The sequence below is a fragment of the Triturus cristatus genome, chromosome 10 (assembly GCF_964204655.1).
Source record: "Triturus cristatus chromosome 10, aTriCri1.1, whole genome shotgun sequence".
NCBI classification, from domain to species: Eukaryota; Metazoa; Chordata; class Amphibia; order Caudata; family Salamandridae; genus Triturus; species Triturus cristatus.
The window spans coordinates 61,676,019-61,698,500 of NC_140593.1; the positions used below are offsets into that span (position 1 = coordinate 61,676,019).

The 22,482-nt window shown below is 45.0% G+C and overlaps 1 protein-coding gene across 1 annotated transcript in view; it reads right to left on the reverse strand.

The window, feature by feature from the left end:
* Positions 1-22,482, reverse strand: part of LOC146788833 (vomeronasal type-2 receptor 26-like) — a 136,571-nt gene that overhangs the window by 106,320 nt on the left and 7,769 nt on the right. Inside the window, exon 2 of the mRNA XM_085629941.1 lies at positions 1,885-2,712. Within this exon, the coding sequence (XP_085486067.1) occupies positions 1,885-2,697 (813 nt within the window). The 5' untranslated portion in view covers positions 2,698-2,712. The remainder of the gene's footprint in view (positions 1-1,884; positions 2,713-22,482) is intronic.

Consider the following 22,482-nt stretch of genomic DNA (forward strand, 5'->3'; position numbering starts at 1 on the left):
ATGTGCCCTGCAATTAAGAGATATGGACACTCCAACTGGGACCCCATAGAAGGAAAGGAGCCTAGGAATCACTTTCAAAGCAGATCTCAATATTGTACTCTCAGGTGTCAACATGCAAGGACCCATGCTTTGGAAAGACTTTGCACCTCTGTGTATAATTAAAAAGTTGATTGACCAACTTCAGAAATGTATAAATCAAGCTCTTAGAGAGCCTGAACCTTCAGGACCAAGCTGACAATAAAAAAGCCTCGAAAATCCATCACTGGCAGAATCAAATATCAATTTTACAATACTGTGCATTTTAGTCTAGATTGACTCGAACAAAGGCCTGGTATACCTGCTAAGGTCAGCATCTCTCTCCTTCTTGAAACAGCACAACTTCGCATCCCATCCAGCAACCCTCCTGCAAACTGTTGAAGCAAGTAAAAGTATATTGGTAGTCGAGAGCCTCAATGCCCTTTTCCTGTTCGTAAGACTAAACTAAGAGGCCCATTTACTAGCTGGTTTGCATCGCTCTTGCAACACATAGCATGGTGCAAGAGCGACACAAACCTTAAGTTAAATTTATGAAGCCACACAAGCCACTTTCCATGGCCCTGAGTGGCTCCATAAATCTGGAGTAATGTAACACAGTGCAAATCGCTGCATTGCCTTACTCTGCCCTGGGAAGGCGTTCCTAAGGCATTGCATGGGTTATCCCACACAACGCCAATGGTTTTTGACACATTGCCAGATTTAGTAGAACTGGTAAACCTGGGAATGCACCAAAAAGATACGCCTCCCCAGAAGAGATGTGACAAGGAGAAATATCTTTATTTCTCCTCATTACTTACTATTTCTATGTTTGCTGCATTTGCACACAGAGATGAAGGAAGATGGAGGCATGTGCCTCTCAGGATTGTTTTTGTGCAGGAAGGTGTTCTTTCCTGCGCAAAGATATTCCTGCATACAATGCAGGCAATCATGCACCAAGTTACAAGGGTGCCTTCATTTGCGCTAGGCTGCCAAAATGGCACCAGGTCAGAGTAAAAGGCAGGAATGTGCCGTATTGTCTTAAATATGGGACATTCTTGCCCTTTCCCTGTCATGCAGCCCAGCAAGGTTACTTGCTTTGCTGCTCTGCATGACATTTTCATAAATTGGCCCTTAAATTACCAACATTTAATAAAATACATTTAAATATTCCATAAAATATTCAGGAGTAGAAGGTCCTAGGAGTATATTTACCAACTGACTGGACTTGAAAGAGTAGATTCACTATGTTTTCACACATCCACTCCAGCAAGCAAATTTGCTGCATTTCATTGCGTTGAAGATTGGGAACAGAACTGCACCAAATGTACTAAGGCGTGGTGCTGTTCCTCTCTCTCCATGTGGTACTTTAATTTAAGAAACCTTGGTGTGTGTCTAATGTCAAGAATAGTGTTTACTGGAAGGAGATTCTTCCTGTACAAAATACTGTGCTTTGCCAAGTTGAACACTTTTTGAAGTTTGTGTGTTGGTGTGTGTTGTACAGTGCAGCACACATGCAAAGCTGAACAAAGTTTGAGAAATGAAACCTTTTCTCAAACTGTATGCCTGCCTCGAGGAGGCATGCATTTTTGGTGCAAAGTTCTATTTGTGATAAATACATGAGTTGTTTCCTGGGAATGCCACCTTCATAGGAGAATAGCGGACTGCGGGCAAGCTGGACAGGAGAACCGTCGCAGGGGTCGATGGCACGAGGACGTCAAGAAGAGACTTCAACATGACGGGTAGCACTATACAAAATGTCAATTACGTAAATCAGTTTATCTCTTGGGGAAGTACAGCAAATGTGCATTATTTGAGTCTAACTATATTTGGCTGATATACATTTAGAAATAAAAAAAGTGCCTCTCCTACCTGCCATGGTTGGAAGTCCTTCCTCAGACTTTCACTAACTGAGGCATGTCCTGAGGTGGCTTTGGCTGAGATCATGTTGTGTAAGGCGTGAGCAGCTGCATAGACCGCAGTGTAAACACTATATGTATTGTAGAAATTGTAAGCATCATATATAGAGAGGGGCAGCTTTAGCATCGTCTCATTCCCTTTACAACGAGGGAAGAAGGATTCATAGGCAAAACTCCCATCCGGCAAAGCAGGAGCGCACATGAATGTTAGCACCCACAAGTCCACAAACAAGGAATTGTCTGAGAAATGTAAAGGTTTCACACTGTATAGGAAATCTGTCAGTCCAGGAATCTGTCCCTTAGGAATGGAAAATTCCAGTGAGCCATTGAAAACATTCCCTCCACTGTGAAAACGAAATTCTTTCAAATGTGATGAGATTGCAGAAGCGATCCAAACTTTGACAGGCAGTTCTTTCAAGTACCAAATGAGGACTGGATCCATGTAAGCTCTCGAACAGTGAACTATCACCACATTGACAGAATAACCACCGATTGTTTTAACAATTTTCATCATCTCTCCCCACCCGGCGTGAGGGGGCTTGCGAAGTCTTTGTAAGAAGGCCACACAACCCCCACTCTTGGTAATCTCTCTCTCCAGCTCCTCACCAGCCCTCCTGCCGCTGTCATCATCTGATGCCAGGATTCCAACCCAGATCCAGCCAAAGTGCTTGAGCAGCCGGGCGATGGCACGCGTCTCGTAGATCTCATTGGGGACAGTGCGGTAAAAGGATAGGAACCGATGTCTGTCATTGAAGATTGGATCCATGGCACCATAGCTGATCTGAGAAAGACATAGACAGGAGCTATTAGACATACTGCACCACACACCACAAAAGCGCATCACTGGCCGATGGCATGTGGCTTGTTGTTCTCATTGGGGACACTGCTGTAAAGTATGTGTACTGATGCCTGCCATTGAAGATTGGATGCAGGGCACCATAGGTGACCTGAGGAAGACATAGACATGAGCTATTACATATAGAACCACACCCCACTAACAAGCATCACTGGTCCATGGTGCGTGGCTTGTGGCTCTCATTGAGGACAGTGCGATAAAAGGATGGGTACCAATGTCTGTCATTGAATATTTAATCCATGGCGCTATAGCTGACCTAAGGAAGACATAGACATTAGCTATTAGACATACTGCACCACACACCACTAAAGCGCATCATTGGCTGATGGCATGTGGCTTGTTGATCTCATTGGGAACCCTACTGTAAAGGATGTGTACTGATGCCTGCCATTGAAGATTGGACCCATGGTGCCATAGCTGACCTGAGCAAGACATAGACATCAGCTATTAGACATACTGCACCACACACCACAAAAGCGCATCACTGGCCGATGGCATGTGGCTTGTTGTTCTCATTGGGGACACTGCTGTAAAGTATGTGTACTGATGCCTGCCATTGAAGATTGGATGCAGGGCACCATAGGTGACCTGAGGAAGACATAGACATCAGCTATTAGACATATAGAACCCCACTCCACTTACAAGCATCACTGGTCCATGGTGTGTGGCTTGTGGCTCTCATTGAGGACAGTGCGATAAAAGGATGGGTACCAATGTCTGTCATTGAAGATTTAATCCATGGCGCTATAGCTGACATAAGGAAGACATAGACATGAGCTATTAGATCTATTGCACCACCATCTACCAACACGCATCACTGGCCGATGGCGAGTGACTTGTGGATCTCATTGGGGACAGTGTGGTAAAAGTGTGGGTCCTGATCTCCGTCATTGCAGATTGGATCCATAGCACCACAGCTGACCTGAGGAAGACATTGACTTGAGCCATTACATGGAGGGCTGGATGTTTCAAGTCAAGGTGTTTGCTGCAGTTTGTGAAGATGCAACAAATCCCTTTAGGTCCAACATGCTTTCATACTCCAGGAACAGAAGTCTATCACTACTTCACAGTGACATAGATCAAACATGTTCAGACAATTTGCATTACTTGATACCCAGACAATATATGAGTATTTATCTATCCCAGTCACATCTGTGAATGAGTTTCTTTTTAAATCGACATATCTGCCCCATCGTTTCATACATCACATGCCATTAGATTTTGCATTTTCCTCCAGATCTGCCCAATGTTGTAATGTAGTGTTGTTTCTCTAACTAGAAACTCTTTCCTCTTCCCTGCGGCATTCTTATGCTCTGCCGTCTCCGGGGGAGGGGGATATATTTTCTAAGATTTTGTGCCATGTTTGCTTTAATAAAAGTGACACAAATCAATGCAAAATCGTTTTTTAATAATTTACTTTCCAGCACAAAGTTTGTTTTGCACTGGAAAATACCTTGAAAGTAGCGCAAAGCAGCACGTAGCGCAGCTTTGCATTACTTAGCGCCACGTGGCCGTTCCATGGGGATGCATGGGCATTCCCTTGCTACCACCCATGGTTTTTGTGCGAAACCCTATTTACTAAAAAAGTAGACCGGATTTTCCGTAAAAAAATAGTGCCCACTTCAACCAGGTGCTATCACGGACAAATGCTTTTATTTCTCTCTTCTTTTCCAACTTTGCACGTGTGCTGCACCGTACTGCACACATACGACGTGGAAACAGTTTTAAAGTTAATCTAAGCATTGTGGGGCAGATTTATAAGCCCCTTGCGCTGCTGTAGCATCACTTTCTGTTTATGCCTAGCAGGTCCTGTTCCCTGTCAGGATGTCCGCCCAGTGGTGTGTCATCTGCTGTTGGGTGCGCATGAGGCCGGTGATGCTGTGCATACAGTGCCGCACCCGCCTCAAAGCACCTGAGTCTCCCTTGCGGCGCGATTCTTCTTGGGCCTGCTCCCAACATGGGGGGAAGGTGGTACTGCACCCAAAAGACGAGCACAGCCACCTCTGCCTCACCAAAAATAGGGCAGCTTTGCACCCTCGCCATTGGTGTTGCCCGGGGGGTGCTACCTGCTTCTTACATTTGGGTCTAGATTGGGAGGGAGTCAGGCTGGGATAGAAAGGGAAACAGGAGGACAAAGAGGACAGAGAGGAAAGGTCAGGAAAAGAAAAGAAAAACAAAGTACAAAAAGTCACAAAAAACACAGGCAGAAAGGTAAATACACACAGAGAAAATCAGAAAGTAATAAATAAAGAAAAGGGGCGATTATTAAGAAAAGTGATCAGATGGGTGTCGTGTCTTCGCTGTATCAAATGACGACAGACACGATAGATTCATTTTCAAGCTCTTTATTCATAACCTTCCATAAGCGTGGCCCTACTCTCACTGCCCTCACTCTGCCCCGCTCTGCCCCTTCCTGCCGGGCAGTCCTCCTCTTCCTCCTCCCACTACGCTCCACCCTCGCAACCACTAGACCACCTCATATCTCTACATCTCCCCCTTTGTTAGCAAACGAAGTGAGTCACTAAAGAGTTACATTTCTTCAATTAGCCGCTTGGGCTGGCAGATTGTCTGTCGTGGTCTAAGTGATCGTCCTTCAAGCGCTACAGTGGCGCTGGCACCGGGTTCCTGGCCCGGGTGGCTGCCGTCTTCGCCTCGCGCTTCCGACTGTCGAACTCTTGGTGGTGTCATTCGCGACTCGAGCGCCTCTTGCAGAGCTGGACTGCACTTCTGAAAGTGAGACACATTTCGGGTGACGCGCCTGTTGTCCGACTCCGCTGTCAGCATGGTGCCTTTCTGTCGAATGACTGTCAGAGGTTCCGCTCTGAATTTGCTATCCGTCTTCTTGCATTGCTCCTGCTTGACTACCACGCAATCTCCTTCGTGGAACGAGAGAGAGCGAGCTCGTCTTCTGCCATCCGCATACGTCTTCATGCTTTCTTTGCGAGCTTTGTCGGTGGCTTCCACTTCCCGATGGACGCAGCTGGGGGATATTGGTCGTAGTGCTCCCTCCCAGGTGGGTATCCGTGTCCTGACCGGGCGCCCCAGCATGAGTGTTGCTGGACATTTGCCTGTGGTGGCGTGCGGCGTCGTCCGGTACGCTCGGAGTACATCGTTGAGTGCCGCCTGTGGGTCTTTCTTGTCAAGAGCGGCTTGCTGGAATGTCTTTTTGAGGGTGGCCATGAACCTCTCAGCTGTGCCGTTGGCCTGCGGCCATAGTGGTGTTATCCGTCGGTGTCGAACATTCATTAGTGTCATGAAGTCACTGAATTCCCGGCCGTTGAAAGGAGGACCATTGTCCGTTTTCACCTCTGTGGGTATTCCCCAGGCTGCAAAGACTTCATCCAGGATAGTGAGTGTGGCAGCCGCGTTGGTGGATGTCACAAACCGGGCGATGGGGAATCTCGAGTATTCATCTATTATTACCAACACATACTTGCCCGACGGCATGGGGCCATAGAAATCCATTGCTAGTTCTTGCCACACTCCTGGCGGTAGGGGCGTCATCTGGAGTGGGGCTGGCGGGTCTCCTTGCCTTACCACTTGGCACTGCAGACAGTCTTTCAGAGTGTGCTCTACCATTTTGTCCAGGAAGGGGAACCAGACGCGTTCACGAAGGGCCCTTTTCGTTGCGACCACTCCTCGATGGCTTTCGTGTGCCAAGTTGACGACTCCTTGCCTCAGTTGCTGGGGGATGACAATTCGGTGATCCCTTAACAGCAGGCCGTCCGTTGTGACAGATAGTTCCTCACACACGTTCCGGAACGCTTGCCACTCCTGACGCATTGTTGGGTCACCGCTTTCATCCTCCGAGTCTTCGTGCCGCCACCGGTTTGTTCGAACTCTGCGAATCACCTGTTGCAGCATTGTATCTTGCAGGGTGGCATCCTGGATGGCTTCTAGGGGGACCGCTGGTGGCCGCGCCTGATCCACTACAAAGTGGATGTATTCGTCTGCAATGGAAGGTGTGGGACGCTGGGAGTCCTCAGGGTGACGCGACATATAGTCGGCTGGGTTGGCTGCCTTCCCCGGTTTGTGCACAATGGTGAACGTATATTCCTGCAGACGGAGTCCCCACCGTTCAATACGGGGTGGCATTTTGGACCGTGGTTTTCCATAGATGGTGATGAGTGCTTGGTGGTCTGTCACCATGGTGAAGTGTTTGCCGTAGATAAACACGTGGAAGTGTTCGCACGCCCACACCACCGCGAGGCTTTCCTTTTCAGGTTGAGAGTAGGCCTTCTCTGTGTCTGAAAGGCTCCGGCTGGCGTGGGCCACTATGTGGCGTTGGTCCGTGTCTTTATCATATTGGGCCAGAATGGCACCTAGTCCGACGGGGCTTGCGTCCACGGTTATTTCGGTCTTGCGGTCTGGGCTGAAGTATGCCAGGCTCTCCACTGTGCCCACGGCCCGTTTTATTTCCTGAAATGCTCGCTCGCACTCTGACGTCCACTCAAACACTTGCCCCTGTTTGGTCAGTGTTCGAAGGGGGTGGCTGAGTGTGGCGTAGTCTTTAATGTATCTTGAGCAGTAGCTCGCCATGCCCAGGAAGGACCGTACGTCACTGACGTCTTGTGGACTCCTGGTGTTGTTCAGAGTGCTCACCTTGTCAGGGTCTGGCTTCATCCCGGCTCCAGAGAAGATGTGGCCAAAGAATTTCAGTTGCGACTGGTGAAACTCACACTTCTCTCTGTTGAGTGTGAGGTTTGCTTCTAGGAGGGCAATGCAGACCCTGTCCAGAGCCGTGTCGTGGTCCTGGATGTTCGCCCCGTAGACTAAAATGTCATCGCTGTAGTTCAGCGTGTTAGGGATGTGATGGATCGTTTGCCTGATAGCCTCTTGAAATATCTCTGCGGCTGATGAGATGCCAAAATTCAGTCTCTTATATCTGAACAGCCCTAGGTGCGTTGCAAACGTTGTGATATATCGGGAGCTTTCGTGGAGTTCCAACTGGTGGTAGCCTTTGTTGAGGTCCAGTTTAGAAAACACCCGCGCCCCATTTAGGGCAGCTATCATGTCACTTAAGTGGGGTCCTGGATGACGCTCCCTCTCGATGGCGGTGTTGGGCACCCGCATGTCCACACAGAGGCGGACTTTCCCTGGTGTTCCTTTCTTCGGTACGACCACTACCGGAGATACCCACGGCGTGGCGCCTTCTGTCCATTCGATGATGTCGGCCTTCAGCAGATCTTGTAGCTCGTCTTCCACTGCTTGCTGGAGGTGGAAAGGTACTTTCCGTGGATGCTGGGCAACTGGGCGGACCTGATCATTTATGTGGAGGCGAATCTGGCCTCTGTTCATTTTGCCGAGCCCGGAGAACAGCTTCGGGAATTTGTGGATGGTGTCGTTGTCACTGCTGACACGGTAGAGTATCTCTACCAGTTTTAACCGTTCAGCTGTTGGCAGGCTGAGGAGACAGTCTGCTTCCGGCCCCTCGATGACATGTATCACGGCTGGGATAGATGTTGTTTGGTGCCTCAGTGTCGTCGAGAACTTCCCAAGACATGGGAGCGGTTTCCTGGACATCCAGGTGTAGACGCGGACATGTGCTGGGTTGAGCCGAGGCCGAGGGTTCATCTTCTTATACTCTGTCACGGGGATGTAGTTGAGGGATGCCCCACTGTCCATCACAAACTTTGTGGGATGCGTGCCTACACTGATGTCCAGTCGGGGGTATTTTTTTAGTTGGTCTGGATCGGCAATCATGTTTGCATATTCCACGGAATATTCTTGTTCGCTTGATGGTGACTCAGAGTCTCTAGACGGTGATCTTCTCGACCACCTTGAGGATCGTGACTCCCTGCTAGACTGGGAGGATTTGGATGATGACTTCCGACGGTCATGTACTGCTCGTGCATGATGTCGGCGCGTCTCGCCTCTTGGCAACCTTGTTGTATCTTTGTCTTTCTCACGGCGATACTCCCCGCACATGGTCTCAAAATTATTGTTTCGGCCACACTTGTGGCACTGCTGCCCCAGGGCGGGGCATGCTCCGATGTGTGGGAAGTCGTACCCACATCTGTAGCACCTTCGCACTGGCGTCTTCTTCCCATGATCCTGGCGCCTGCTCCTCCTCCCCGAGTCTGGCCGTCGATGTCCAGGGCGGCGGTGTCTCGACGGCGGTCGGGCGTGCCGTTCTCGCTCTCTCGATCTCCGGCGGGGGCGTTCGGTGCGTACTTGACAGACTAGTTCCTTGCGTTCCATACGTCCTGCCTCCATTGTCTTGGCCTGTTCCTCTGTCTGATCGTGTAGTCTCGTGAGTTCTTCTATTTCATCTAAGGTGTGGCTCTTCTTCAGTAATTTCCTGCGAAGGGACTCTGACTGACAGCCGTCAATCACACGCAGCCGTATTGCATCATCCGTCGAGAATGCTTCGAAGTTGCAGTGGCGCGCCAATCGCCGTAGTCGCGTTATATACGAGCCCATGACTTCATCTTTCTCCTGTCGCGCTCTCTGAAACACGCACCGTTCGTATCTCTACAATGGGGTTGATTGGATGGGAGGGAGGGAACAGGACAGAGCCAGGAGAAAATACCAGGAAGAGGCTAGATAAAATAAAATAAAATGCGTTCACGTTCCACGTAGTGTTGTTCGTTCAGTGAGTGACATGCTGCCGGCAGTAAATCTCTGTACAACATGCATTTTCTGTCCACTTGTGGAACCCCAAAGAATCTCACAGTTTTAGTAACTTCATCAAATGCCGCTAAGTGAAATGCAGTGAGTTCCTCCCAGGCCCATGGAAGTTGAGCATGGTCCGGAAAGTGACCACAATTCTTTTTTTCTCTCCCTGAGCAATTAAGTACCCTAAAAACTCTACACTTTAGTTTTGCACATAGTTGTCTCCTGGTAGCGAGCGGCCATGGAGACTCAAGTCAGAGAATGTTGAATCTGGTCCCATTATTTTGCTGATCAAAAACTGCATATATACTATTATTCTCAGCAGAAATTATCAGTGTAGAGTTCCACAAACACACACTGACTTGACTGAAGCTCTTGTGAAGCACAAAGCCCTGCTGATATCAAACCCAGCTCCGGCATAGGAATGACATCATTGTGTAAGACACCATTGGTTCAACAGTAAGTAAAGGCTTGCAAGCACCACCTTACTTGCAGCAACTATAGGTACTACTTGAGATGAAATTAAAACTGCAAAGCACAGATTTAAAAGTATAGGGCCAGATGTACGACGCCCCAAATAGTGCCTCGCAAATCGCAAGTTTTTTATGACTCGCAATTTGTGAGGCGCTATTTTGGATGTACAACAGTGTGTAACACACTGTTAGCGATTCACAATGGGGTCGCAAATTGAGAGGCTCATGAAAATAAATGAGCCTCTTAAATTTGCGACCCATTGGGAATGGCAGGCCCTCTCAGGTATGGTGGCCTGCTGGGCTCAGCAGACCACCATGTGTGGGATTGCTCTTGAATAAAGCAGTTTTTTCTTTAACTGCAGCCCATTTTCCTTAAGGGAAAACAGGATGCATTTAAAAAAGAAAAAAATGAAACACTTTCGTTTAATTTTTTAAGGGCAGTAACCACTGCCTGCACTTAAAAGATATTTTCCCACTCATTTGCAAAGGGGAAGGGCTCCTTGAAGAGGGTGGTATTTTGTGAGTGTTTTGTGTCCACAATTGCGGACACAAAACATTCATACATAGGCTTGCGCACACTATTAGAAAGGTAACGCCCCTTCCTGATAGCGAGTCGCAAAACCTATTTAGCGAGTCGCAAATAAATTGCGACTCGCTAAATAGGCTTTGTACATGGCCCATGCTGTTTTTGCATGCACAAACAGGTTCGCAAATCCGTTTGCACATGCAAAAACGGTCAACAATAACAACAAATTCTTTATTTCGGTTTAACAAACCATAAGAGAAACAACCGTACAAATCATGAGTGTGTCATTTTGGATAAAAGAGCAAATGTACAAATGAGGCATAAAAGTGCTCAAATTAACATGATAAGAAGGTCGTACATCTGGCCCATATTGAGTACATCAAGAGATGGGTGGGAATATGCGGGATATCTGGAATTACTTGTAACAAATAGAAAAAGGGACCAGTGAGTCTTCTACCACATTTTTGCCTCAAGGAAGAACTGTAGCTATATAAGATCATAATTTTTATATCACAGGGATTGTATGGTACTCTCACGTTTCATTATTATATATTTATCTCCAGAGGCGGCTCCAGCTGTTTGATTCACACAATCGAGACCGATCGTCTTGAGCCCCTTACATTGAAGAATTGGTTACAATGATTTCTTAAGCAATGCAATCCTGAGTGGAGCACCAGAGCCTGCATCATGGTTAGAAGATGAAATTGTTCCTCTTTTCTAGAAAAATGGCAGAAGTAATCTAGCAAATTGTCAACCGATTGGTCTCCTTGACAACATATGAAAAATATTTGCATGTGCACTGTCTAGACTCGAAAATCAGAGAATGGCAAACTGATCCTTTCCTGTCGCCAAGGTGGCTTTCGAAAAAAATTAGCCCAGTAGGCTAGTCTTTTAGATTTGTACTTCTATTAGTAAAATATTTAGTGTTAAGAACATTGCTTGTGGATCTTCACTGCATCTTTGCTGACATTATAGTGAGGTGAAGTTCACTGACAACGTAATGTTTTAAACAAAAAGAAACCACTGAAATTCATCAGTTATCAATTACTCTAGTAACTGTAATCTGTGCACTAAGATAACTTAAACCCTCACCATACACAACTAATTACTCCACATATTCCATCGCTCATGACATGTTCTATAACATAATTGATTATATCAATGCAACTTTTTAAATCACATCATTAATGACAATATTGAGCATGGCCGGGGCACGAGGTATAGTTACCTTAGGGTATGAGTTATAGCTACTAGTGATAACTATACCAGGTGAATTTCAGTATTTAGTTTTAAATTTAAAACATTAATGTTGCCAGTGAGATATCCACCTGACTGAAACGCCATTTTTTGTTTTGAATGGAAAATAAGATATTATTATCATACCTAACTATAATGTCATTTTAAACATAGTTTTTTCAGTTAATACACAAACAAATACACACACACACACATAAATAAGCACATGTATATATATATATATATAATGAATTATTTGATTTATACCTAACTATAGCATCACTTATACATATACATACATAAACACACATATAAATGTCTTTTTCCCATATAAATTAAACAAGCTGGAGGTGTGCTACTTATAATACTTTGAAGGTGGTGGATAAATTGTAAATGAAACTTATAACTACAACTTTAGGATTTTTAAGTTCGTGCAGTTTAAATTTGTATAGAGGAAAACATTCTAAAAATTCTAAATATAACTAAGCTTTGACCTTTGTTTTCTTCATTGAATTGTAATGTTTTTAAAAACATATTTGAATAAAAATGTCTTTTAAATTGTAGAGTTTAGTGTCATTGACTGGAGTGTTGCTATGTGGAGTGTCGTACAGTACAATGGTGGAGACGGCTGTAAAGTCTAAGTGGTGTATTGTAGAGTGGAATGGAGTGGAGTAAAATGGAGTGCAGTGGTGTTGCGTACATTGTAGTAAAGTGTTATATAGTGCAGTAGCATGGTGTCTCATGTGGTGGAGTTAAGAATCATAGAGTGGAGCAGCATGTTGTACAGTGGACTAGGGTGTCGTAAAGCAGAGTAGAGTGCTTTAGAATGGAGTGCAAAGGAGAGGAATAGGGTTAAGTAGACTGTTGTAGAGTGGAGTATCATTGACTGGAGTGTCGTAGATTAAAGTGGAGGAGAGTATTGTAGAGTGGAGTGCTGTGTCATAGAGTGGTATGACATGCCATTGAGTGTAATATAGTGTAGTACAGTGGAGCAGAGTGAATGGCCATAGAGAGGATAAGAGTATCATAGAGAGGCATAGAGGGCAGTAGGGTGTTGTAGAGGGGAGTTACATACAATTGAGTAGAGTGTTGACAGTGGAGCGTCATAGAGCAGAGCATGGCACAGTGTAGAGTGTGATAAAGTGTAGTAGAGTGGACCATAGTGGAGTACACTGGAGTACGGTAGAGTAAAGTATCAGAGTGGATTGGCATGGCAGAGACTATTGTATTGTATTCTATTGTATTGTAATTGCATTTATATGGTGCTTACTACATCTGACGAGGCGTCAGCAGGCTTTTTCTGCGAGTAGCATGCTACTCCGGAACACAAAAAGGATTAGTGGTGAATTAGTATTGTAAAATATGAAATTAATTTGAGCGGTGGATATGTTAGTCTGTTATTTGGATTGAGAAGGATAGTGGAGGGACAGAAGAGTAGAAGGTTTGCATTTATATAGCGCTTGCTACCCCTGATGAGGTGTTGAAGTGCTTTTTGGCAAGTAGCACCCTACTCCGGACCCAGAAAAGGAATAGTGGTGAATTAGTCGAAGGAAATATGAACTTAATTTGAGCGGTGGACATGTTAATTTGTTATTTGGATTGAAAAGAATAGAGGAGAGATGGAAGAGGAAGGGTTTGGATGTATATAGTACATGCTCCCCAAAGAGGTGTTGTAGCACTTTTCGGTGAGCAGCAGGCTACTCTGGAACCCAAAAAGGATAAGTGCTGAATTAGTGTAGGGAAATATGAAATGAATTTGATTTGAGCGGTGGACATGTTGGTCTGTTATTTGAGTTGTAAAAGGAATAGTTGACGGATAGAAGAAGGAAGGGTTTAGAAAGTTTTTTTTTGGGAGTTCATAACAGTAGGAGGGGGTTTGGAATGAGTAAAGGGGAGCTGGAGGGGGAAAGGTCAGATGGAAGGGTTTAGAAAAACTTGCTTGGGAGATCTGAACAGTAAAAGAGATATGAGAAGATGCAAGGAGGGGTAGAGGAGGCAAGAAACTAGAAAGGTTTTTTGGGGGGATCATAGTGGTGGTATGGGGTTTGGGATGAATGGGAGAGTAGAGGTAGAGGATATATTGAGAGAGACATAGGGTGAGAAATAGGGTAGTGCATTAGGAAGAATTTTAGAATGAAGTTTGAGATGAGTCAGAGAGTTGAGGTAGACGACATATTGAGAGCAGTATAGGGTGAGAAAGAGGGTAGTGCATTGGATGTGCTGAATTAGAAGTAAAGTAATAAATATAAGGATGCATAAGTACAGGGAAGATATATCTTAAGTACATGGAATGTATATGTGTGCAGTATAGTGGAGTAAAGTAGCACACAGTTGAATAAAGTGTTGTAAATTGGAGTATTGTGTTGTACATGTCAATAGTATTGGAAAGTGTTGTAAGCTACACTAGAGGAGAGTGGCATACAGTCTAGTAGAGCTTTGTAGAGTTGAGTGGTGTACAGTGCAGTACTCTAGAGTGTGGTAGTGTGGATTGGCATACAGTGATCTAAAGTAGAATGGCATGGTGGTGTAGAGTGGAGTAGAATGGAGTACTTTGCCAAAGAGTAGAATGGAGTAATGTAGCCATCTGTGGCAAACAAAAAGTAATGTACAGTGTCATATAGTGGACTAGAGAATAGTAGAGTTGTATAGAGTGGAGTAGTGTGTTGTAAAGTGGCATATGGTATAGTATAGTATTGTAGAGTGGAGTGTTGCAGTATGGACTGGAGTAAAGTGTCGAAGAGTGGCATACAGTGTAGTAGACTGCTGTAGATTGGAGCTGCATCGATTACAATAGTGTGTCAAATAGTGAAGCTGCATAGAGAGGACTGTTGTTCAGTAGCGTAGAGTGAGGAAAAGCATTGTGCAATAGAGAAGAGTTGAGTGAAGTGGCACAACGTAATGTGCAATAAAGTATATTAAAGTGCATTGGCATGTCATGGAGTAGAGTGGTGTGAAGTGTAGTAGTGTAGCATACAGTTGAGTAAACTGTTAAAAATTGGAGTGTGGTCTTGTACAGTAGATTGCAGTGCTGTGTGGTAGAGTAAAGAAAAGTGTTGTACAGTGAAATATAGTGTTGTAACATGAAGTGTATGGGCATGGAGTGGAGTATAGACGTGGAAGTGCCGTGTATGGGGATAGAGAGGAGTGGAGTGATATACAGTGCCATAAAATGTAGTACATGTTTTTGAGTGTAGTTATATAGAATGGAGGGAATGGCATACAGTGGAGTGGCATAGAGTGTTGTAGGGTATAGTGGATTTGCGGACACTGGAATGGTATACACTGAAGTGGCATAGCAGAGAGTTGAGTAAACTGTTATAAATTGGAGTGATGTCTCATGCAGTAGAGTAGTGTACTGTATCCTACAGTGCTGGGAACTGTTGTAGAGTGAAGTAGAGTGTTGTACAGCAGAGAGTACGGGAATAGAATTGAGTACACATTTGTACAGGGTATGGCAATAGAGGGGAGTAGAGTCTAGTTGAGTGGCATAGAGTGCAATTGAGTTTTGTGCAGTGGAATTACATAGAGTGGAATACTGTACACTTGGAGTGCTGTAGAGTGGAGTGATATAGTCCTAGTTCTAATTCAGGTGTCTTTTTATAGCACACAGCTATCCATGTGTGCACCCAGTGGCGACAAACCTGCTGGTTTTCTTAACTTATGTATAGGATATGACACGTATGAAATTAGAAGAGTTGTGTTTTCAAGAGTTTCTGAAGGTGGTTTCTGGTTGATCCAATCTAAGGTTGGTAGTGAGATTATTCCACCACATCTCACCTTTCAGCAGCTTCACATTTTCAGATTGTAAAGGCCTCCTAGGGATGTAGGGAATAAGTAGTTGATGAATCAGGGGTGGCCTTTTCCGCATATTTCCTGATGGGACATGCACAAAGCTTTGAAATAGATATTTTTTGCACCGGAAGCCAGTGCAGTGAAGCTAAGGCTGGGACGCCTGAATCGTGTTTTAAAAGTCTACGAGGAATTCACGCAGCAGCATTCTGGATGACCTGCAATCATCTTATAACATACTTGCGACTTCCCAAAAAGAGGGAGTTTCCAAAGTTGAAAGGAAAGTTGATCAATCCTGTATGACTACTGACCTTGATGTAGGTGGGAGCCAGTGAATGATGTTCCTTAGAGTTCTCAACAGTCCGAAGTATGTTGCTGACAATTTCTTGGCTTGAGTTTCCATTGACAATTTTCTGTTCAGCCAAAAACCCTGATTTTACTGCCTGGGAAGGTTGTGGATGCTCTCCAAAGTATTCTGGCTATGCTAGTTTGTTCTACCTATGCATACACTGGAATAGCATAGAGTGAAGTGGCGTAGAGTGGAATAGCATTAAGTGGAGTAGTGTACAGTGGAGTGACATACAGTCGAGTAATGTAAACTGAAGTGGCATATAGAGGAGTGGTTTAAAGTTAAGTGTTGTACAGTGAAGAGCATAGAGTGTAATAGCGTATAGTGAAGGAGTGTAAAGTGTAGTTACATACAGTGGAGTGCTGTAGACTGAAGTCTTGTTCAGTGGAGTTGGATAGAGTGTAATAGCATAAAGTGAAATAGTGTACAGAGGAGTGACGTCTAATGGAAAAGCATAGAATGGAGTAGACTACAGTGGAGTGGGCTAGACAGGGGAATATGATACAGTATAGAGGGGGAAGATTTAAGTTGGTTACATTGGAGTAGCTGAGAGTGGAGTGGCATACTTTGGAATAGTGTAGAGTGGAGTACAGTGAAGTGGCATAGAGTGGAATAGTGTGGAACTGAATAGAGTAGAGTGGACTAATGTAGACTGGAGTGACATTCAGTGGAGTGGGGTAGATTTGAATATAATACAGTGGAGTGGTGTAGAGTGGAGTGGCATCCAATGAACTAGTGTAGAATGGAGTGGTGCAGAGTGGAGTGGCATCGAGGGAAGTAGCGTATGGTGTAGTGGCATACAGAGAGTGGAGTGTTCTAGATTGGATTGGCATACAGTGGAATAACTTACACCAGTGTGGCATAGAATGGAATGGTGTAGAGTGGAATGGAGTATAGTGGAGTAGCGTACAGTGGAGTGTGAAGACTGTAGCGGCAAACGGTGGAGTGGGATAGAAGTAATAGCATACAGTGCAGTGGCTTGCAGTTGAGTGGAGTCTCATAGAATAGTGTAAAATAGGGTGGCATATAGTGGAGTGGCATAAACTGGAGCAGAGTACAGTGGGGTAGCAGACATTGATACGTCATAAAGTGGAATAGAATACAGTGGAGTGGCATACAGTGGAATGACGTACAATAGAATAGCATACAGTGGAGAGGAGTGGACTGATCTGGTATCAAATAGAGTTGTTTACAGTGTAATAACATAGGGTGGACTGGCATCGAGTGGAGTTGCATACTGTGTAATAGCTTATAGTAGAGTGACATAGAGAGGAGTGTTGTACAGTGGTGTGGCAAAGAGCGTAATATTGTACAGTGGAATAGTGTGCAGTGGAGTGGTGTACACTGGAGCGGTGTAGACAATAGCGGCATACATTGCAGTGGGATAAAGTGTAATAGCTTACAGTGCATTGGCATATGTTAGACCTGATACTCTTCAGGTAATGTTTCCCCTAACTTTTTTCTTTTTCCTCCTGAGTTTTGCTGATTCTCTTCTGGTGGCATTAGGGCTCTGGGAACTTTCCTACAGTAAATGCAGTGTGAAAGAGAGTGCACCCTTCCTACCCATGTTAAGAAGTGGTGCTTACTTGATGTTGATAAAACATGTCACCAGCATGCCATTGCAGACCGGTGTTCACACTTACTCCAATGGTGGTTTTAACCATGTGTCCAGCCTGCCAAGGTGGGACAGTGTAGGCGCACGTCCGCCTATGGTGTTTTTAAATATGTCTCAAGCCTTCCATTGCAGGCCTGTGTGAGTGCACTTGGGGTGGTTTTAACCATGGGTCCAGTCTGCCACTGCAGGCCAGTGTAGACACACTGTGTGGTTTTAAATATATGTAAAAATCTGCCATTGCAGGCCTTTGTGTGCGCAATTTCACCTATGGGTTTTTATAACGTGTCCAGCCTGCAATTGCAGGCCTGGATGTGTGCAATGACACTTATGCTCAGGCTAGCTTTGCTGACTCAATATCCAGTCCTGAGGGGACTTTTCACTGCGACTAGAGTCCCTCTTCAGCAAGTCCTAGGGATGATGCAAGTGGTAGGTGAAAGGCAGGGCAGGTACACCTGCGTGTACCCTGCCCAGGTGGTGAAGAATACCCATTTGTGTTTTCACCACCTATGAGGTTTGATCTTGCGATAGATTAACATGGGAGAATAGTGGAAATGGCTTGAGGCTGCAGTAGAGGATTGCAGTGCAGCTGCCTCATAATATTTCCTATCATTGGATTCACAATGACAAACCCTCTCCTCTGGTAAAGATGGTTTTCTCACTACTAGCTTGGAAATGCCACTTCCAGAAAGTGGGCATTTTCCTGCTCTAAAACTTCTTGTGTGCCTTTTAGTTTGATTCCATCCCACACTGGAGGCTTGGGGAGCACATTTGTGCATTCCTCAGTGACAGCTATAAACATTGAGCATGAAATGGGAACGACAGACCTCTGCCATTTGATGGCGTAGCTGAATATATTGGAGAAAGAGGTTCTGACACTTGGCCTCTGGAGCCACATCATTGCCCCACTAAAGATTAGGATCTGCATTCCACAACCTCATGACAGACAGGACTGAAATTTTGATGAGACATCTGTGGTTCGAAGGGAAACCCTCTGAACCACCTCCAACGTCAAAGGCACACTCCAGTATAACTACTGGTACCATACTTCAGCAGGTCAGAGATACACTTGTGGAGACATGGGACCGGAGAACCTGGAACTATGCTGTGCGCACTGCCAGAGATAGTGTTGATCACAAGGAGGATTACTGCCATTGAAAGGGACCATGCGCCTTTCTTGAATAGTGGCTTGCTTGGGATGACGACCAGTTGCTGTGTGGCACCCTGAAGTGTGCTTTCCAAGGGCTTGTTTGCTTGCCCCCTGTTCTCTTGTGGAGGTGTGTGGGACATCTAAGACGTCCCATGACGGGACCCACACCATCTACTTGTGACACCTGGAGAGAGGTGCCCTCTTAAGTGCCCCCACCGTCAGCTGAATCCCAAGTGAAAGCACAATGTGAACGTGGAACTAAGAATTGTACCTGGAGACCAGATTACTTGGAGCAGAGCCCCAAAGCAGTGCCCTCATGGAAGGAGTCGGGCCCCTGCATAGTGGGGGCCTCAACAGGTATAAGTGTGTTGTGTAGATTCACCAATTGTAGTATCCAGCGTGGCCCGCTTTGTCGATCATACTGCATCTCTCACGTGCAAAATGCCAAATGCATGCTTATTGTTTACCGTGTCCGATTCATTGGGTGCGACCCTTGGAGGTTAAGGCATACCCGCAGCAGTGCTGCATTCTACTTTGTGTGGCACTACTGTCCCTGCATCTGTGTATGTGACCAGAATTGCCTGGTGCGACCAGTATCAATGTGTGTCAGGCATTTTGCCTCATTTCCAGGTAGGTACGGAATTTGAAACGTCACATAGTGTGATAGGTATTGTCTAGTGTGGCTCATATCATTGCACACCAGATGTTGTGCCTGGATAGCCTCCAAGGTCTTGTTGGCTTGCTCCCTGTTCTTTGTAGAGGTGTCAGAGATGACTTTGGCCAGCGATGCCGCGTTACATGTTGATTTCTTGCCAGAAGAACACTACATGTGACATTGGTTTTACCCGCACGGGGTCAACCCGTGGTGCTGCTAAAACGTGTTATAATACCTTGTATATACATATTTCCAATATTTTTGTGGCCTAGGGGGCCCCCTGTAACTGTGTGGCATTGAATTATCAGAATTGTCAGGGTGGGCCTGGGTTTGACAACGTGCTGCATAGCATTTTGTCACTAACAAACCTATACTCAGCTTTCCATCATTTCTCCAACCCACACCCTCCTCTTCTTTCTACAACAATAACACATCCGCACATAACTTACACTTAACTGCACCAAACATGTTACCTCTTTCAGCAAACAAGTCTTAAATAAACACCCTTAATTCTACTTCATGCACTCTTACATACAACATACACTTAACTCACAAAACCATCACCATCCCCTTTACCTAGCACTTCCGCTTGCAAACAATACTATACAAACAAATTATCTCATGAAACAAATGAAACAAATACATCAGCACCTCATTTCACTACTCCTAAAAAAAACATATCACGCACATCAGTACAACAAAATCTCGCTAGCGCAACTTAATAATTACCATCACAAACTACAAACATACACCCAAACATACACCCACCTTTCAAACTACACAAATGAAGAAATTCCAATGCCAAGCTTTCTCTCTTCCACCACACATATACAGCAACACAGCAACTCTTGTTAAACCACCTCTCATCCATTGGACAATTTAGAACCTTACTACATGACCTACATGCTACACCACCATCCCTAACTTATATACCTTCCGCCCAAAATAGACGCAAACAGAATAAGCAACGTGCCACACCTCACAAATTCACTTCTCTATGTCTACTGTACAACAAGGTTACAGAACAAAAAAAACACAGTGCAGCAACTCACTCTCAAACACTGTCTCGATCACTTACACATGCAGACCCATCAAAATGCCTTCCTAGCCTACTGGACAAGGAACATGATACAGAACAGCTAAACGATTGCTTCCTCATATACCTAATACCGACACAAAGGACACACCTACTACAAGCCCACACAATACTGTTCACTCTTCTACAAAACAAAGTTACACTATGGCCAAAATCCAGTCTCTAAACAGTCTACTAATAAATTCTTTAACACTGTCTAAAAACAAACATGACTTCTCCAACCTTCTTAATGATGCAAAACCAGACATACTATTCATAACTGAATCATGGTTGGGAGATGATATGGCTCCAGTCCTGCATGAAGCTGTTCCTATAGGCTATCAAACAGTCACACACAATTGAAAAGGCAAAAAGGAGGTGGCCTAGCTGTTGTGTTCAGGCAAACATTACATATTACTAAAGTTGACGACTTCTCCATAAAAGATTGTGAGGCCCTTTTCACCAGATGAAATCCTACACATTCTTTCTCCTGTAACTTACTACTCCTCTACAGTAGCGGCCCGTGGAAGGAGTTCAGTGGGGCAGTGAGACGGGGCGGGGGAGGGGTAGGGGTAGGGTGGAGAAATGTAAACTCCGGAATATGGATGAACGGAGGTAAGTACACATTTAAATAAATAAAACAAATTTCGTTGCACGCGCTACATCGCATTTTGTGATGCAGCGCATGCAAAGGAATTCATTTTATTTATTTAAATGTGTACTTACCTCCGTTCATCCATATTCCGGTGTTAACCTTTCCCCACCCTGCCCCTCCCCTGCCCCGCCACACTGCCTCACCGAACTCCCTCCCTGGGCCGCTACTGCTCCTCTACAGACCTCCACCTAGCAATGTAACATTCCTAGACACACTTCTAGACACAGTTTCAAACCTGATAACACTATACTCCAACCTATGTATTCTGGGTGACCTCAACATTTGGTTTGACGAACCCAATATGCCCCATCCGAAAACAATCATTCCTGGCCTAGATGCACTAAACCTGCATCAGATTGTCCACAAACCCACACACATCGCTGGACTCATCCCAGATGTCATTTTTGGTAATACAGAAGTAGTTACCTTTCAAACAATAATCCAATCACATGGTTAGACCACCATTTGCTTGCTTTCCAACATAAAACAACACTAAGCGACACACCTAAAACCACCTTATGTGCATCTACCTATCGACCATGGAGCTAACTCATTTTGGAACACTTAGGGCCAGATGTATGACCGTTTTTTGCAGTCACAAATGGGAAATCAGCAGTAATCTGACGCAAACTGGCATGTACAAACGCTATTTTGGGAGTCTGTGACTGGTACAATACCGTTTGCGACTCTTGCTATTCAGAAAGGAAGTCATTCCTAATAGCGAGTCATAATGGAATGTACCATTGTTTTGCAACCACATTTGCGGTAAAAAATACTCACAGTTTACCAGCTATTTCAAGTGGGTGGTAAGCTACTCGAAAACGGGAAGGGGTCCCCAGGGGACCCCTTCACCTTTGTGAATGGATGCGTAAATATTTTTCAAAAATCAAAAGATATGTTTAACTTTTTCTTTTTAAAATACATCCCATTTTCCATTAAGGAAAATGGGCTGAATTTAAAAATAAATAAACTGCTTTATTTAAAAAGCAGTCACAGACACGGTGGTCTGCGGACCCCAGCAGGTCACCATCCCTGTGAGTGTGGGCCATTCCCAATGGGGTCGCAGATAGCACCTGCCTCATGAATATTAGGCAGGCAATTTGTGACCCCATTAGGAATCGCCAAATCTGACCAGCTAAAACTTCATATGTAAGAAGTCTGCCCCATTTTTTATTTTTTTTAGAGAGTTTTATAAAGAGCGAACTTGACCCAAATCGGGTATCAGAACTCCTTACATAGCACCAGTTGCATTAAATGAGGACACATTCATTTTTGTTAGGCACAAGGAGATTAAGTGATTTGCCCAGAATCACAGGATGTTCAGCGTCATTGAAGAGACTCGAACCCAGTTCCCCAGGTTCGAGGTCGACCGCCCTAGCCGTAAGGCCAACTCGTCTCCCCAAGTCGCCAATCAGGTCAAGTGCCAGGATTATATTCAATGGTGTCCTTTACCCTCTCTTCGGAGGAACAGGCATATGATTTACAGACAAAAATTTCAAGTCTGGAAATTGAAGCTGCACTGATGGCACTATCTTCAGGCAAGAATGTGGGAGAGGATGC